The sequence below is a fragment of the Mustela nigripes genome, chromosome 6 (genome assembly GCF_022355385.1).
Source record: "Mustela nigripes isolate SB6536 chromosome 6, MUSNIG.SB6536, whole genome shotgun sequence".
Lineage (NCBI taxonomy): Eukaryota > Metazoa > Chordata > Mammalia > Carnivora > Mustelidae > Mustela > Mustela nigripes.
The window spans coordinates 110,960,280-110,978,174 of NC_081562.1; the positions used below are offsets into that span (position 1 = coordinate 110,960,280).

The 17,895-nt window shown below is 51.0% G+C and overlaps 1 protein-coding gene across 1 annotated transcript in view; it reads right to left on the bottom strand.

Moving 5' to 3' along the window:
• Positions 1–14,761, bottom strand: part of PITRM1 (pitrilysin metallopeptidase 1) — a 42,054-nt gene extending 27,293 nt beyond the window's left edge. Inside the window, exons 1-8 of the mRNA XM_059403987.1 lie at positions 14,652–14,761; positions 12,359–12,461; positions 10,130–10,236; positions 9,685–9,836; positions 9,065–9,179; positions 8,894–8,990; positions 7,571–7,731; positions 127–253 (exon numbers count right to left, since the gene is read on the bottom strand). Coding sequence (XP_059259970.1) covers positions 127–253; positions 7,571–7,731; positions 8,894–8,990; positions 9,065–9,179; positions 9,685–9,836; positions 10,130–10,236; positions 12,359–12,461; positions 14,652–14,704 — 915 coding nt within the window. The 5' untranslated portion in view covers positions 14,705–14,761. The remainder of the gene's footprint in view (positions 1–126; positions 254–7,570; positions 7,732–8,893; positions 8,991–9,064; positions 9,180–9,684; positions 9,837–10,129; positions 10,237–12,358; positions 12,462–14,651) is intronic.
• Between the last annotated feature and the right edge of the window lie 3,134 nt (positions 14,762–17,895).

Genomic DNA, 17,895 nt, shown 5'->3' on the forward strand with positions numbered 1-17,895 from the left:
AAGAAGCTTTTACATTCAAGTCAGAGGCCACATCTGAAAATCTTATCACTAATACACAGTTCGAGTCTTCATCTCAATGGATTTAGTAAGTAAAAACACTGCTTATTCTCCAGATGGGGAACTCACTGGCTTATCCCAAGGCTTCTGAGCTGGCACCGCAGTATTTGGCTCAATTTTCTCAAATTTACTCAGTGCTTCTTCGTGAATTTGTTTCAGATGCTGCTCTAATGGAAAATTGCCATAAGTGAAGAACCTGAAACGTTCAGAGAAGTTGTTAGTCGATCTTAGTTTCACAAAATGAGAAATCAGTGCAGATGGCTTTCTGTATGAAATGGAGGATGTGCAGGGCAGGAGAGTAAACTCACCTCCTCCCACACATACAACCAGGTAACAGCTCCATCAGGGTAAATAACCCAGACAACAACCCAAACTCCGGCAGAACAAACCCCACAACTAAATGTGCACAAGAGACCGCCCTGGAGAGGGTGGGAAGGTCAGAGTGGCTGAGGGCTAACTGCACCACGGCGCTGTCTGCTGGACGAAGGGACCCGTGGGTAGGGAGAGAGAAGCAGCGGGTCACACCAGGGAGCCCACATAGGAACATAAATCCCCGTAACATTGGCTTTGAAAACCAGAGGGGCCAAATTTCATGAGTTCTTACAACCAGTGGTATTTAAACCTCGAACTTTAGAAATCAGCAGGCTCGGGCACCTGGGTGGCTCATTCAGTTAAGCCTCTGCCTTCAGCTCAGGTCATGATCCCAGGGTCCTGGGATCAAGTCCTGATTCAGGCTTCTCCCTCTGCCTCTACCTCCCTCTGTCTCTGTCTCTCCTGAATGAATAAAAATCTTTAAAAAATAAAATAAAGATCAGCAGGCTCTGTTCCGGGAGAACCTGGAGGGGGACAGGAAATGGAGTTTCTTCCCTGAAAGAGACAGCACAGCAACCACCCCAGGGACATACGCCGCAGAAGCAGCAGTCTGAAAAAGGCAGGGGCACACAGGAGGGAGAGTGGGTTCCTATCGCAGAGTTTCCCACAGGGACAGAGATGATGGGAGACTCCTCCAGGAACAAAGGAGCCGAATGACACCATTTCCCAACCTGCTCCGCAGCATAAAGACAGCCACCTGCCGGAACCAGCCGGGCACCAGCGCTCACCAGCTAACCTGCTTACGTGTCCCACCCCTGCACCCAGGCTTGCCCTAGCCTAGTGCAGCGGGTCCCCTCCCACAGAGGACCAGGGCCCTCCTGGCCAACACCGCGTCTCCCAAAACACATCCTGTAGGGGCTCGGTCCCGGTGGGTGGCGGCTGGTCACCTCCAGCAGGAGACGTGCACACACCTTGTTGAAACCCTGTGCACGGGCGCTTTGCAGGCCGCCCCACCCAACTCGGTCTCCCCAGTGGCCTTGCTTCTCCTCTGGCAGAGAACCACCGCCACCTTGTAAACACTGACCCCTACAGTCAAGAACAGGGGACACAGCAGACTTTCCTGATGCACGGAAACAGACGCTGAGAGCGAGCCACAATGATGGGACAGAGAAATAAGGTCCAAATGAAAGAACAGGACAAAATCGCAAGAGACTTAAGCACGACAGAGCTAAGTCACATGCCTGACAGAGAATTTAAAGTGATGGCCATAAAGATACTCGCTGGACTCGGGAAAAGAGCAGAAGACCCACGCAAAATGCCAACACTTGCGCAGGAACACTTGCCTTATAGGGATTCCAGAAGCAAAGAGAGAAAAGAAGGCAGAAAATTTGTGTGAAGAATTGATAGCTGAAAACTTCCCTAATGCAAGCAAGCTGACAGACATCCAGATTCAGGAGGCAAAGAGTCTGACCCCCCACAAGCAGCCAATCCAGTGAGGTCCATATCAAGATAGAGTAACTAAAATGGCAAAAAAACAGTGATAAAGAGAATTATAAAAGCAGCAAAAGAAAGTTAGGTAAAAGAGAAACCCAATGAGGCTATTAGTGGGTTTTTCAACGGAAACACTGTAGGCCCCGAAGGGGGTGACATGACAGAGCAAAGAGCTGAATGGAAAAAATTTACAGCCAAGAACACTGTATCCAGCAAGGCCGCCACTCAGAATAGGAGACGAAGAGCTTCCCAGACAAACAAGAGTTTGAGAAGTTCATAACCACTCAATAAGCCCTACAAGAAATGTGCATGGGGACTCTGAATGTTAAGAGAAGACCATTAGTAAGAGGAAAAAGGCAGGAAACACAAAGCAGTAAGTGTCTGTAAAAATTACTCACGGGTCTCTCAACATAAAAGGATGTAAAGTGTGACACCGTAACCTGAACCCTGGCGGCGGGGAATGGGGGCCAACCAGCAACTGTCAGCTAACCAGACACTGCCACGCGCAGAAGACAGCCCGTGCGGACCGGATGGTAACCACACACCAAAACCCAGTAACAGATATGAAAAACAAAGACAGAAAAGAATTTAAGTGTGGCACTAAAACAACAACTTACGGTGAGAGGAGAGAGTAGGGAAAAGAGAGAAAAACCAGAAAAATAACCATAAAGCAAGGAACAAAATAGCACTAAGTCCATACCTGTCAATAACTACTTTGAATATAAATGGACTAAATGGTCCAATCAAAAAGATACAGGGTGGGGCGCCTCGGTGGCTCAGTGGGTTGAGCCGCTGCCTTCGGCTCAGGTCATGATCCCAGGGTCCTGGGATGGAGTCCCGCATCGGGCTCTCTGCTCAGCGGGGAGCCTGCTTCCTCCTCTCTCTCTGCCTGCCTCTCTGCCTACTTGTGATCTCTGTCTGTCAAATAAATAAATAAAATCTTTAAAAAAAAAAAAAAAAAAAGATACAGGGTGACGGACTAAAAACACAAGACCGATCCATCCTCAGACCTAAAGAGGGCTGCAGACTGAAAGGGACGGAAAACAGTTCTCATGCAAACAGAAGCGAAAAGAAAGCTGGGGTAGCAATATTTACACCGGATGAAATAAACCTGAAAGCGAAGACCGCAACAAGAAACAAAGGACATACATAATCACGAAGGGAAGGAGCCAACAGGAAGATGTGATCACAAATACTTAGGCACCCAACACAGGAGCGCCCAAATACACAACACAGTTCATAATACAAGGGAACTAACCAAAAATACAACAATAATAAGGGATTTTAACACCCCATTGACATCACTGGACAGATCACCTAAACAGGAGATCAATAAAGAAACAATGGTGTTGAATGACACACTGGATCAAATGGACTTAACACAGAGATCCAGAACATTCCACCCTAAAACAGAATACACATTCTCATTAAGTGCACATAGATATTCTCCAGAAGAGATTACATATTAGGCCACAAAACGAGTCTCTACAAATTCAAAAAGGTCATACCAGGCATCTTTTCTGATCACAACTATGAAACCGGAAATCAACTATAAGAAAAAAATCTGGAAAGACCACAAATAAATGGAGGTTAAGTAACATGCTACTACACAATCAATGGGTCAACCAAGAAATCAAAGAGGAAATTAAAAAATACATGGAAACAAATGGAAATGAAAACACAACAGTCCAAAATCTCTGGGATGCAGCAAAAGTGTTGTTTTTTTTGGGTTTTGTTTTTGTTTGTTTGTTTTTTAAAGATCTTATTTCTTTATTTGGAAGAGAGAGAACACGAGAGGGGAGAAGGTCAGAGGGAGAAGCAGACTCCCCTTGGAGCTGAGAGCCTGATGCAGGACTCGATCCTGGGAGTCTGGGATCGTGATCTGAGCTGAAGGCAGTCACTCAACCAACTGAGCCACCTAGGTGCCCTCAGCAAAATTGTTTTTAAGAGGGAATTTTACTAAAATACAGGCCTACTTCAACAAGCAAGAAAAATCTCAAACAACCTAATCTTACACCTAACAGGAGCTAGAAAAAAAACAAGGAAAACCCCAAACCAGCAGCAGGATGGAAATATTAAAGACGAGAGCACAGATGAATAATAGAGAAACTAGAAAAAAAATAGTAGGACAGATGAAACCAGGAGCTGGTTCTTTCAAAACATCAATAAAATTGATAAAACTTCTAGCCAGGCTCATGGGGGTTAAAAAAAAGGGTTGGGGCTGGCAAAAAGAGGATCCAAATAAACAAAAACACTAGTGAAACAGGAGAACTAACAACCAACATCACAGAAATACAAACATCTATAAAAGGATATCATGAAAAACTATATGCCAACAAATTGGACAACCTAGAAAAGATGAATAAATTCCAAGAAAAATATTAACCAACAAAACTGAATCAGCAAGAAATAGAAAATTTGAACTGACCTATAAGTAGAAACAAAATTGAATCAGTAATCAACCCCCATAAATAAAAGTCCAGGACCAATCAACCTCACAAGTGAATTCTTTTTTCTTTTTTAAAGATTTTATTTATTTATTTGACAGAGAGGGATCAAAGGTAGGCAGAGAGGCAGGCAGAGAGACAGGGAAGCAGGCTCCCCACCGAGCAGAGAGCCGGACGTGGGGCTCTATCCCAGGACCCTGGGATCAGGACCTGAGCCAAAGGCAGATGCTTTAACCCACTGAGCCACCCAGGGGCCCCTCACAGGTGAATTCTATGAAACATTCACAGCAGAGTTAACTCCTATTCTTCTCAAACTTTTCCAAAAAACAGAAGAGGAAGGAAAACTTCCAAATTCATTCTATGAGGTCAGCATTACCATGATACCAAAACCAGATAAAGACACCACACACACACACACACACACACACACACACACAGAACCACAGCCATCATCTCTGATGAACATAGATACAAAAATCCTCAATAAAACATTAACAATCTGAATCTTACAATTTATTTAAAATAGTCATTCGAAGCCATAAAGTGGGATTTATTCCCAGGATGCAAAGGGTTCAACACTCACCAGTCAACCCACATGCCACACTGCATCGGTACGAGGAAGGATAAAAACCTTATGATCCTTTCAAAAGAGGCAGAGAAAACATCTGACAAAGTACAACATCCATTCATGATAAAAACCCTCAGCAATGCAGATTTAAAGGAAACAACTCAAGGTAGTAAGAGCCATCTATGAAAAACCCACAGCTAACATGATACTCAACTGGGAAAACCGGAGAGCTTTTCCTACGGGTCGGGAACACGACACTCTCGTCACTGTTACTCACTGCAGCACGGCAAGTCCCAGCCACAGCAAGCAGACAAGCAAAACGAGTACCAGGCATCCAAATTGGGAAGGAAGAATTTAAACTTTCACTGTAGATGACATATTATGTACAAAAAACCCTAAAGACTCCACCAAAAAACTACTAGAACTGAATTAATTTGTAAGACTGCAGGATACAAATCAACACGCAGAAAGCGGTTGCATTTCTATGTGTTAATAATGAAGCAGCAGAAGGAGAAATGAAGTAAACAATCCCGGGGCCCCTGGGGGCTCAGTTGTTAAGCATCTTCCTTCAGCTCAGGTCATGATCCCAGGGTCCTGAGATCGAGCCCCACATCCGGCTCCCTGCTCAGCGGGAAGCCTGCTTCTCTCTCACTCACTCCCTCTGCTTGTGTTCCCCTTCTCGCCATGTCTCCCTCTGTCAAATAAGTAAATAAATCAAAAAAAAGATTTTATTTACTTATTTGACAGACAGAGATGACAAGCAGGCAGAGAGGCAGGCAGAGAAAGGGGGAAGCAGGCTCCCTGCCAAGCAGAGAGCCCGACGTGGGGCTCGATCCCAAGACCCTGGGATCAGGACCTGAGCAGAAGGCAGCGGCTTTAAACCACTGAGCCACCCAGGTGCCCCAGTAAATAAAATCTTTAAAAAAAAAAAAAAAAAAAAGGAAAGGAAAGAAAACAATTCTAATCATAACTGCACCAAAAAAACCCAAAAACATCCAACCTAGGAACAAACACAACCAAAGAGGTGAGAGACCTGTACTCTGAAAACTATAAAACTCTTGACAGGGGTGCAATCTTAGGCTACAAATTTCAAATCACACATTTTTGAGACAACACAGTTATCCACCCAGGGGAAAGAGGATACAACACAGTTGATTTTTTTTTTTCCTTTTAATACGCTGTTGTTGGAGCTGAGACACAAGATAAGGAAACAGACTGGTGGCTGCCACGGCAGGGGTGGGCGAAATGGGTAGAAAGGCTGCAAGCCCCCAGCTGCAAGCTGAGTAAGTCACGGGGACAGCACGGACAGCACGGTGACTGTAGTTAACAACAGCGATCATATATTTAAAAGTTACGAAGAGAACAGATCTTAACAGTTCTCATCGTAAGGAAAAAACCATTTCTAACTATGTGCAGTGACAGGGTTACCTGGATTTATTGTGGTGAGCACTTCACAGTGTATACACGACCCAAATAATTTTATTGTACCCCTAAACTAGCAATGCTGTATATCAGTGATATCCCAATAAAATAAACACACCTGACCTCGGGAGCTATTATCTTAAGGATCCTTTAAAAATGTCCACTCGATGGTTTAGAGAGTGGCGCTCCCATAACAAGTAGCAGCCCTGGCATCCGGGCAGACACTGGTCTCTAAATGCCTCTGTACGTGGTCACAGGACTCCTTGGAGAAGGAAGCAGCTACCGACCTAGAGCAGGAGGAGCCTGGATTTGGGGCTGGAGGCACAGAAACCAGTCACTGAAAACTAAGACAACAGAAGATAAGAGGAGCTTAAAGGAATTCCCTTGGGACACAGCTAAAATAATCTGAGCATTAAAGAAAGAAAAAAAAATAATAAATCAACCAAAGTTGCCAGAATACCAACCCAGTGATGGCCTGTGTCTACAGGGAGAAAAACAGAGTTTATAGAATATATGGGCCTCACACGGATCAAACATACTTTGGGGACTACGGAAAATCTGTATTTGCAATAAGGAGTAGGTGCTTTCACGCACGTGTCTGTTTAATGTGAATATGGTATCATGTCACAAAATATGCCTCAGGGCCACGAATTTAAATATTAGAGGTAAACCACCATGATGACGGTAATTTCCTTTAAAATATGTTGACGACGGATACTATGTGGTGTGGGTATGAAGCTCATTATTCTAGGCCCTGTATTTTTCTGTATGCTTCAAAGTTTTCATAACCAATAGTTGAGTTCTTTTACATTTAAAATAATCCTGAAAAGCTGATTTTCCATCAGTGTTTGACCTATAAATACACACACTGCTGTTTTACTACTAGTAATACCTGCAACAAGGAACCGGTCACCAGGCAAGTATCCCAGGTTCAGTGAAGGGCAACCGCCCTTTCCGGAGCTCTCCGGGTCCCGGGGCAGCCTCAGGAGGGGACAGCAGCCCGCGCTCCGTGTTAGACACGAGAAAGTGGAGGCGCAGGGAGGGAGCGCACGGCTCCTCCTTCGGGAGGCGGCGTCCCCATCAGGGACAGAAGTTCCCGCTGCAGATGCTCAGAAAGAGCACCCACAGGAGAGAGGCAATCCGCCAGGCCGAGAATGCTCTAAATTCACACAGATCTTTGCAAACAATTCTTTGCCGCACATGAGGGAAGCCGTGCCCTTCGGTGTGTGCAAACGAGCCTGCTCTCAATCAACCCACCCTGAGGAAGTGTTACCTGGCGTTACTGGGGTGGTAATGGGTAGCATGGAACTGCTTGAGCTGCTCCCACGTGAGGTCTGGGATGCACAGCGGGTGACCCCCGGAGACCACGGAGTACGTGTGGTCGGGCAGGAGGCGGTTCTGAAGGTGCTGCGAGAATATCCTCTCGTTGTCCGTCTTCAAAGATAAACAAATATACACGCGTATGAAAAACAAGGCCCCCTGCTACGTTACGGTGCAACAAGTTACTCACATTGTGGACGCACACCCGTGACACCCTGTGTTCCAACTGCGCGGTGGAAAGCAAGGTCCTTGTGGATCCTGCCGAACAGAGCGCGCCGCTCCTTCACTATCTCCGCGGGGCCCAGAGACCCGGGGGCTCGCAGGAGAAGGAAAAACTCTGTGCGGTGAGCGTGGGCCACCAGCCAAAACGCAGCTGAGGGCGGGGGAGGGAACGCGCAGACCAAGGAAACAGGCACAAGGGTCCCCGTCCGTGAGCGCAGGGAGGGTCCCATGGTCTCCCGCAGCAAGAGCGGTCACTCCAGCTTGAGTTTCCAGAAGGTGCCGGAAGAAAGGAGACCCCAACCGAGGCCCCGTATGTCAGGGCAGGACTCCAAAGTCAGAGGAGCCGGGCGGATGGGCCCAGCGGACAGGTTCTCAAACTGCCGGGTCTCAAGATCCTTCCGACTCTGAAATGTCAGCGAGGCCCCCAAAGAGCTTTGGATGACGTGGGTTTCCTGATTACACAGGTGTGTGTGTACACGTAATTTTTCCACATTAGAAGTTAAAGCTGAGACCTTATAAAACATTACTTATGCACTCATTATCTTAACCCATCAATGTTAACAAATATTTTTTTGGAAACTTTCTCAGAACAAATCAGAAATATTACTGAGCAGAACAGCACTGCTTTGCACATTTTGCAAATCTCCTTAATGTCTGGCTTAAGGAACGAGCGCGGTACACTATCTGCTACTGTATCCTATAAAGTATTACAAAACATGTAACACAGGCTTGGGGAAAGCCCTGAATGAGAAAAAAAGACAAGGTCTTATCACTGTCATGTTAACAGTTTCATCTCACAGACCTCCACGGACCACATGCCCAGCATCCCTCCCCACAGCTCCAGAGCTGCCACCTGCCATGAGACTGTGGCCCTCTTACTGTCCAATAGCTGGTGCTCACTGCACTGTCTCGGGCTAGCTCAACAATTCCGACATGAGAAGCTTATCAAATGACATAAAACAATATCCGCTGTCTCCCAGACCAATTTACATCCCGATATTTTACGAAGATCTTTGTAACAGTTTTAAAAAGGAAGAAAAACAAACAAACTCACAAACACTCCCTTCATTTCATTAAAGACGACTCCTTTAAAGGTCAAGGGTGTCTGGGGGTCTTTCGGATTCTCATGTTCTAGTCGCCATCCTTCCTGCCTAAATAATGATAAGTAATTACAGAATGATAATAACTCTAATACTAATGTCCAAATCAATTAATCATTACGCACCAGAAATCCAGTTCCCGTAAGCATGGGAAAAAGGTTGCATCCAAATACACAGACAGGAGATTCTGGAAGTCCTTGGGATTTTGTGTGGAAAATGGGTACAGAGTATAATCGCTAGCTGGGTATAAATGAAAAGATTTTAAAAATTCGACAGATTCCCAAAGGAATGAGCCACATCCAGTCCCATGCCAGGCCCCCACCCTGAACCCTTACTGTCCTGGGCAGGCCTGGCTTGGCGTACGTGGAAGGGCCCCAGCCAGCCATGACCTCACACACCTACACAGCGGGCCTGACCCGCGGGTGCGGCCAGAGTGCACCAGTTACCTAGAGGCCTGGGCACTTCTCTACATCCAGCAGCAGCCCCCACACTGCCCGAGCTCCTGGAAATCAACTCAAACACCACGGCCACCATGTTCACATGTGGTGCCCAACTCAAATTTCATACCAAGATTTCCAAAGGATTATTAATTTGATCTTGCCCAGAAAAAGATCAGAGACCTCTTCCCTAAAACTGGTTTTTACAACGCGAGCAGGATTCCACTTCCAGCAGCTCTGCAGCAGACCAGAGGACAGGGCGCCTGCTCTGGCCTCTAGGAGGCCGGGCGCCGCGCACACCCGCTTACCTGTGAAGGCGTTCATGAAGGTGGACAGCGACCGATTGAGCATCTTGAAGAAGGGGTCTCTGCACGGGTACTTCTGAGAGCCACACAGGACAGTGTGCTCCAGCACGTGCGGGACGCCAGTGCTGTCCGTGGGGGTGGTGCGGAACTGCATGCTGCGGCCACATGGGAGAAGCAGGTGAAGGCTCAGGCGGAGGCCCGAGTCTGGCCCCGCCCGCCCTGCCGCTCACGGCCACAGCCTCCCCCCACAACGCAGAAAATCACTAATTCAGACTCAGCTCTTACTCTAGGCAGCTGAGGACATAAACTCATTTCACCTTTTCCTTTGTTTTCCGGGATGTGGTCAGTAAAACTAAAATGCGTGCAAACAGGGATCTTAAGCTGCCTAACGTCTGGCAGACATTCTAGGTGGAGCCAGTCCGGGACGCGTCTCGCGATGCCCACACACCTGAACAAGTTGTTGGTGTCTTCTCTGGCCAAGTGCAAGTACTTCGCTCCTGTGCCATCATGGTGGAGCTTCACTGCGGTCAGGGACAGCTCAGGGATGGCCGTTACCTGCATGAACAAGAAACACGCAAGCAGCTGAACTCAGATGGGAAGGCCTTCGACACAGGTATGGTCACACCGCAGGCCCTGGCCTGTGCATCTGGTGACAGCAGGGAGCCGACAGGTCAGCAGAAACTACCTTGTTTAAACCTTGAATCTCACAAACGGGCCAAGTAAGACCCATGTACATGACCATCCTGGGTGCCTTAGTCTTCTGCACACCTGTTATCGGCTACACAGTCTGTGAGTGGTTCCTGGGGAACCCGGGGGCAGGGGAGCCTCACTCCCATCTGCAGACGGAAAGGCTGAGGCTCGGAGGAACGGTGAGACAGGGCACAGACCCCAGCTCTCACATCAGGCTGCGCCAGAGGAGCCCTGCTCTCAGCTGCCAGGCCTGCAGCCGGCCTCCTTTTCCGCACGTCACGGCACGGAAGCTCGGGATGCCGGCAGGCGCTGGAGCGGGCCCACGGCCTGGGACAGACTGTGCCTCACCTGGCTGCTGCAGTTCCGAGGAATGCCCCGGGGTGTGCCGGGGTATCACCTTACCTGCTCCTACTGGGAGGGTCCAAATCATCTCCAGTACAAACAAAGCATCCTGACCCCTGGACAGTGGTCTCCTAGCTATGCAAGCCTCCCGAGACCTTGTGGGGTTGTTGGCCCTTAGAAAGTGCCGTATCGTCCCACTACGCCAGGGTCCTCTCCCCTTCAATCACAAAAGTGCGTCACTGCGACAGCCACACTGTTTATCAAACCCCACTCTTCAGAGGCTGCGAAGGTATCTCGTCTGTGCTTACACAGCAAGCTACCAGCGGGGCAACATTAGAACTCGGTGTCCGACCGTCTTGTGGGGGCCTTCTATGCAAATGACATTGCTTAAAGAGGGCTGCAATGCCTGCTTAGTTTACAAGTGTTAAATTATCTATAGCTAAGAGTTGACTTTGCAAGAGATGATCAATTGTATTTAAAATCAGTTCACACAGTGAACGTCCACCTCCTAACCTCTTGCACGGGAACTACTGGTCAAACAAGGACCATGCTTTATCGGAAGTTTCTGTAACGCTGCGAAAACACAGAAACACAGCTCTGAGGTCCTCCCTGACAGTCACTGTTCTACAGCCAAGCTCCCCTGCTTGGCCTTTAGGGACTTCACACGTGCTCACGTGCTTTCACCCAGTGTCCTGAGTCCCCCGTCTCAAGCTAACCGGCCCTCCGGAAGCCCAGCACAGACTGCTGCCACGGGCACATCCAGGCCTCCGTCTTCCACTTACACACCCCTCCGTTCTCCACGAACCTGACCCTAGACCTCCCCACCCAGCAGAGCACCCTCTCCTCCTGTCTTTCTCTTGGTCTCGGAGCTTCCCCAGAGACAGAGACGTTCCTCATGTCCCCCCTCGTACTGGAGGTGCACTTGTATCTTCTGGACTGTGAGCCGCCTGTCTTCTGAATCTGCTAAGAGTGTTATCTACAGGGGCACCTGGGTGGCTCAATGGGTTAAAGCCTCTGCCTTCGGTCCAGGTCATGATCCCAGAGTCCTGGGATCGAGCCCCGCATCGGGCTCTTTGCTCTGCGGGGAGCCTGCTTGCCCCTTTCTCTCTGCCTGCGGCTCTGACTACTTGTGATCTCTGTCAAATAAATAAATAAAATATTAAAAAAAAAAGAGTGTTATCTATAGCAAAAGAGTGTTATCTACAGCATTGAAGCTAACAGCTAGTCAGTGATGTGAAATACATATATTTCAATTACTGCATTAAAAGAAAAAGAAACAACATTGTGAATGTACAGGCTCACAAGCTCCTTACTCAGCTCACAAACCAAGTTTCTGTGTGTGGTGCAAACTCAGGTGCTAGGCAAAACGTGACCCGCACAGATGGGGGCCGTCTTAGCGCAGTGAACAGCCACGTGTGTGGACGCACAAACCTCAATGTGTGTGACTTACTTTCTAAAATCTAGAGACATTAGGCTTTAAGGGGTTCAGTTCTTGGAATCCCTTATTTAAGAATCAGGAAATTCTTTCACTTGCAAACTCCGCTCAGTAGAGCCCACGCTGTGAACTATGGGCGGGCCAAGCCCTGGGACAGAGATGCCAACTCCCCTGGGCTCTGGGCTGGGCAACCAGGTGGGCCACGCTCACCTGGCTCACGGTGAACCCATGGATCCGCTCGCCCACCTCATACTGCTGTGCCCTCTCACAGGCGGTGGCGTCCCTGGTCTTCCGCGCTCGCGGGCTGGCACTGCTGCACGGGAGGAAAGGAACGGAGGTTAGATGCTGCCGCAGGACCTCTGCAGGGCTAACGTGATTGAGCAACATCACAAAAACATTTTCACATGATCAAGACATTTCCAATAAAAATTAAAACTTACATTTACAGATTCCAGAAAACTGATTTCTGGACTCTTTAGTTAAGTTCTTTCAATTTTATGATCTTTATCTCTACTCAGCTAAAGCTTCATATCATCTAATAATTGCATATTCGAAGCCTGTTATGTGTAAATGCTCATAAAGAACTCTAATTACGATACCGATTTTCCTTACCCATATACAAACTCTCATGTTAAAATGATTTTTTGTCTCCGTACAGTGTCACAGTGAACTCCCATTACACTTCTACCAAACCGGTAAAAAGTAAGAAATCTGTCATTGCCAGGAAAGCCTAAACTGCACTTGGTGCAAACAGAAACTGTGGAATAACACGTGGCGTCCTTTACATCAGCAACGATTCACCTGCACACGTGTGCGCCCTGGGGAACGTGCACGCAGCCTTAGCCAGCACACAGCCTTTATGCTGGCGTCCGGGGAGTCCCGACCTCCAGCAACCAGGGCGACCGACCTCAGACCGATAACGCGGGACTCCGGAAACCTGGCCGGACGAGGAGCGCGCGAGGCAAGCAGGTGGGTCCCGTAACGCCGCACAGAAACCGGAACAAGACGCACGACAGGCCCGGTCCGGTCCCAGATCGGGAACGGGGCTGTCGGACCGCACGTAGACGGCAGAACAGAAAGAAACCCGACGGCACGGCCGGGGCCGAGTGACACGAGCGAGACCGCGGCCACGGGACGTGGCGCGCGCGGAATAAGAAACAAACGCGCAAAGGAGGGAGAGAGAGTCGGGACCAGACTCGGTGCAGAGAAGGGGCTGATGCGGGCCCTGCGGCGCGGTGCGGGGACGCCGCGGGCTCCGCGCTGGAGCCGATCGCCCACGCGCACGGGTCTCCGGAGAACGCGGGAGACGCGCAGAAGGACGTGCACTCAGGGACGGTCCGGCCACCGAGGGGAGCCGGCGACACGTGGTGACACACTCCCCCAGCTGTGGGACGCGCCTGAACGAGTGTCTAGGCGGCTGCGCGTCACACACACGGCTTCGGAGGAAGATGCGCGCCGACCCGGCACCTGCGGGCCGCCGGGACCGCGCGCTCCGAGCTCACCCCCCGGCAGGGCTCGGGCCGGCCGCGCGGGAAGACGGACCCACAGCGCCTCGGGCGCCGGCCGCACCCCCGGGGCCCCGCTGCGGAGCTCCGGCCCCGCCAGGGCACCGCGGCTCCTCCGCGGGCTGCGACCCCACGCCCCGTGACCCGGGCTCGGCTCCGTGCATCGGCCGGGAACGAGCTTCCCCGCAGCCCCCGCGTGCGACCCTTCCCGGCTGGGCGGGTCTGTTTCCGGGAACCTCGTCACGCAGAAGCTCGCGCGCTCCTGGCCGCCCGGATTCGGTCGGGGCCGCGGCAGCCGCCGCCGCGACGCCTCCCGGGGCCGTGACCAACGCCGCGGCCCGACAGCGCCTCGGGCGTCCGAGGGCCGCGGCCACCGCACGGGCTGCGCGGACCGCGACCGCGGCGACTCCTTCAACGACACGGACCGGAGTCCACCTCCGACGACCGCACACGGGGCCACCCACTCCGGGATCGCTGAGGCCGCGGCGCCGCGGGGCTCCCTGGGCCGGGACCCGCCCGCCCACGGGCTTTCCGGGCCGCAGTCGCCAGCCCGGAGCCCCGGACAGGGGCTCCTTTCCTGGGGCGGGGACGCGGTGGCACGGGACCCGTCCGCAAGGCTCCCGGGCTGGGCTGCGGGAGGGGCGGCCGCGAGCCCGGGCTCCCCGGGCGGGGGCGTCGGGGTCCCCGGGCGAGGTCGTCGGGGGTCCCCGGGCGGGGGCGTCGGGGGTCCCCGGGCGGGGGCGTCGGGGTCCCCGGGCGGGGACGTCGGGGCTCCCCGGGCGAGGGCGTCGGGGGTCCCCGGGCGAGGGCGTCGGGGTTCCCGGGCGGGGGCGTCGGGGTCCCCGGGCGAGGTCGTCCAGAGCAGGGGGCCGCGGCGCGGCACCGCCGGGCCGGGACACGACCCCGAAGCCTCCGGGCTCCCCCCGCCGCCGAGGCCGCCCGTAACGCCTTTCGCCGCGCTCCCTCCTCTGCGCCCTTCCCGCTCCCGCGCGTCTCACCCGCCGCTCAGCCGCCTCACGAAGCCAGGGAGCCAGCCGCCGCAGCGCCACATGGCGTGTGACCACCGCAGCCGGAGGTCGCCGCTTTACGTACCCAGACACACGCGCGGGGGCGCGGGGGGGCGTGACGCACCGGCCGCGACTCTCATTGGTCAGCGCGGACGGCGACGCTCTCTCTAATAGGCTGGCGGGAAAAAGGGTGGGCTCCTGAGGCGGCCGGGCGGAACTCGAAGGCCGCTGGGCACGGGGTGGGCGGGGCGATGGGGGCGGAGCGTCCGCGCCTCGGAGCGTAGGAGCAGGGTAGGGGCGGGGCTTGCGTGCGGAGCCCCGGCAGACACGGAGAGGGGCGGAGCCCGAGGCGGGGCGCCGCTGAGGGCGGAGTCCGGGGCGTGCATGGGGTGGGGCGTGCGCTGTAGGGGGCGGGCCTGCGCAGGGAAGGGGCGAGGACTGTGAAGGCGAGGGGCGGGACTGCTCAGGGGAGGGCTAAAGGGACAGTGAAGGCGGGGGGCGGGACTCGCGGGGGGGGGGGGGCTGCGCGGGCGAGGGGCGGGGCCTGCGCGGGCGAGGGGCGGGCCAACTCAGGTGAAGTGGGTTTCCCCGGCGATGGGGCGGACTCGGGCTGGCCTGGTGAGCTGCCTGTCGCTCTCCTGGAGGAGATCCTGAGCCTGCACCTGTGCGTGCTCGCGGCAATGCCTGCAGGTCTCGGATACTTGAGTGACAGCGAAGGACGTCGGTCGGGGGTGCGGGCACGCCAGGTTCCTCAGCCCCTGGCTCTGGGGCTTGGTGTGGTTTCCAGGGTCGGCAGGATACCCTGATATCACCCTCCTTACGAATGGTCCCGCTCAGAATATCCCCAGGGAAACGCAGGACGTCTCCAAGCACCTGCAGGCGTGTTTTGACTCACCGCTTTCCCCGCCTGCTTCTCGTGTCTGGGAAGACTGCACACTTCTAAGCTGTCCACAGTACCCACATGCCCTTCTTGAACCGCAAAGACAGGCTCCAGGAGGGCAGGTCATGCGGGTGGGCCCGCACTGAGACTGTGGGGTCGAAGGGCATCTGGGATTAACCACCCCTGGGCACTGCAGCAGTGGGGAGAAGCCTGGTCCCACGTCTGTCTGCAGAGTCTCAGGGCCTCTCTTTTCTTTCTCCCTCTTTCATCCCCCAGGCCCTCTAGTGCAGACAGACTCAAACCCCTGCCTGCCCCAACTTCTGGGCTCTAAAGAAAGGCTTCTAAGTAGACAGGTGCCTTCTGTCTGAATATATAAGTGCTGGGGCAGCGATGCAGAGGGTGATGTCGCATTGAAAAGCCTCCAAAAGTCTCCAAAAAACTCTCCACGGCACCATGGATTCTGCAGGTAACTGAGTACCTCTTCATCCAGAGGAGAAGCCAGCTGAACCAGCACAAAGAGAGGTGATGATAAGAAGCCACTAATACAAACACACTCCCTGCATGAACCTTCTTCCTTCCTGGGGGAATCTGAGTGATCAGTGTTACAGAGTCACCATCGCAGGCCTGTGATCCTGCAGACACAGCTGGGTGTGATTAGCCCAACTGAGTGTTTAGGGAAATAAGCACCGGAAGTTAGAGTATTTTGATCTCTCTGAAGGGACAGATGCTGTGTAAATCTGGTAATTGCCACTTACTGCCATGTTCCCACAGCGTACAACCTCATTGATGGCCACCTACACACACATACTAAGAGTTTATAAATAATTGTTTGAACAGCACCCAGTATAATTTTAACACTTGTATGTAATCTTGACATATATTAAAAATCATTTCAAATGATGAAGTTAAAAATAAAAAATTCTCTGTGCAATATCCCATGTTCAAAAACACATCCAGTGTCATAATGAAACACTGTTTTAGTAAGATGAGCACCAATCAGAATGGCTGCTCTCTGGGATGTAGAAAAGCAATCGAGTGAATATTTGAGGGTTACGGATTAGATTACGTCTCCCCAGAAAGCTGTGACCTCATTAAAAAGTAGGGTCTTTATAGAGGTGATGAAATGAGAATGAAGCCATTAGAATATGAGCGGTGTCCTTCTCGAAAGGGGATATTTGGACACTCTGGCATGTACAGGAGGCCATGTGACGATGAAGGCAAGGATCAGGATGATACTTTTATACACCAAAGAGCATCGAGGATTGCTTATACACCAGAAGCATGGAGAAGATTCCCCGAACTGATCTGCCCACAGCTCAATCTCAGACTTCTGGCTTCCAGACCAAAGAGACAAGGAATTTGTCTACTGATGAACAATGAACTTGGTGTTCTAAACCATGCGGTGTGTGGTACTTCGTGATGGCCGCCCCAGCCAACTAATGCAGAGAAGCTAAGGTTCTTCCACCTCCCGAAGGAAAATACAAAATGTGCTGTTCAGGGTTGCATGTCACTGACACAATGCATACTTTCTGGAAATCCTTTCTCCTGAGTCTATCATAATCCCCAAGTGATGACTGTTGGTAAAGATAAGGGATTACCTCAGCGCCTTCAACCTTAAAATTATGAAATTATAGAAATGTATAAAATGTCAACGAAAACCGCTAATGACATGGAGAAAGGAGAAGTCCCCATACTGAAACCTAGCCCTGTTTTTCATTTCATTTTCATTTCATTTTCACTGTTTTTCATTCAACAGAAATAAATTGTGCGTCACCTACTTACCAACCTGAACTCTGCCACCTTGAGTTACATACAAGCCTTTCATCTTTTCTGCTGAACTCATCAAAACAAGCCTGTGATTTTCTGCACATTAACTTTCAATGCTAAGATCCCATAGTTGTGTTATCTCGGGTCTTAATTGTGACGTTGGTATAGCATCAACTCCAGACTTCAGCTTTATTTTTTTCTACAATGACCCATTAAGAAATTCACATTAATTTGACAGATTTTGGGTCCATTTCTGCTTCTGGGTATGCTATCTGATAGCTACCGTTGACAGAGAGAAGCTCTCCGCTTGAATGTACTTTGACTTCAGATGTTTTGAACAGTTGGTTCAGAAAATCTAGGATGTTGTGATCTCACTTGCCTAATGCCTCTAATATTAATAATAATAATTTTTCAAAGACCTTATGAATTTATATATTTGTATGTGAAAGAAATCCAGGATTAATCATAATTGAAGAAAAGAACATCAAAATAACAATGAAATATTATTTTATCTATCAGACGTAATGGTTGAATAAAATCTAAGACCAGTGAGACTAGTGAAGTTATGGAGATCAGGTACTTTTATGT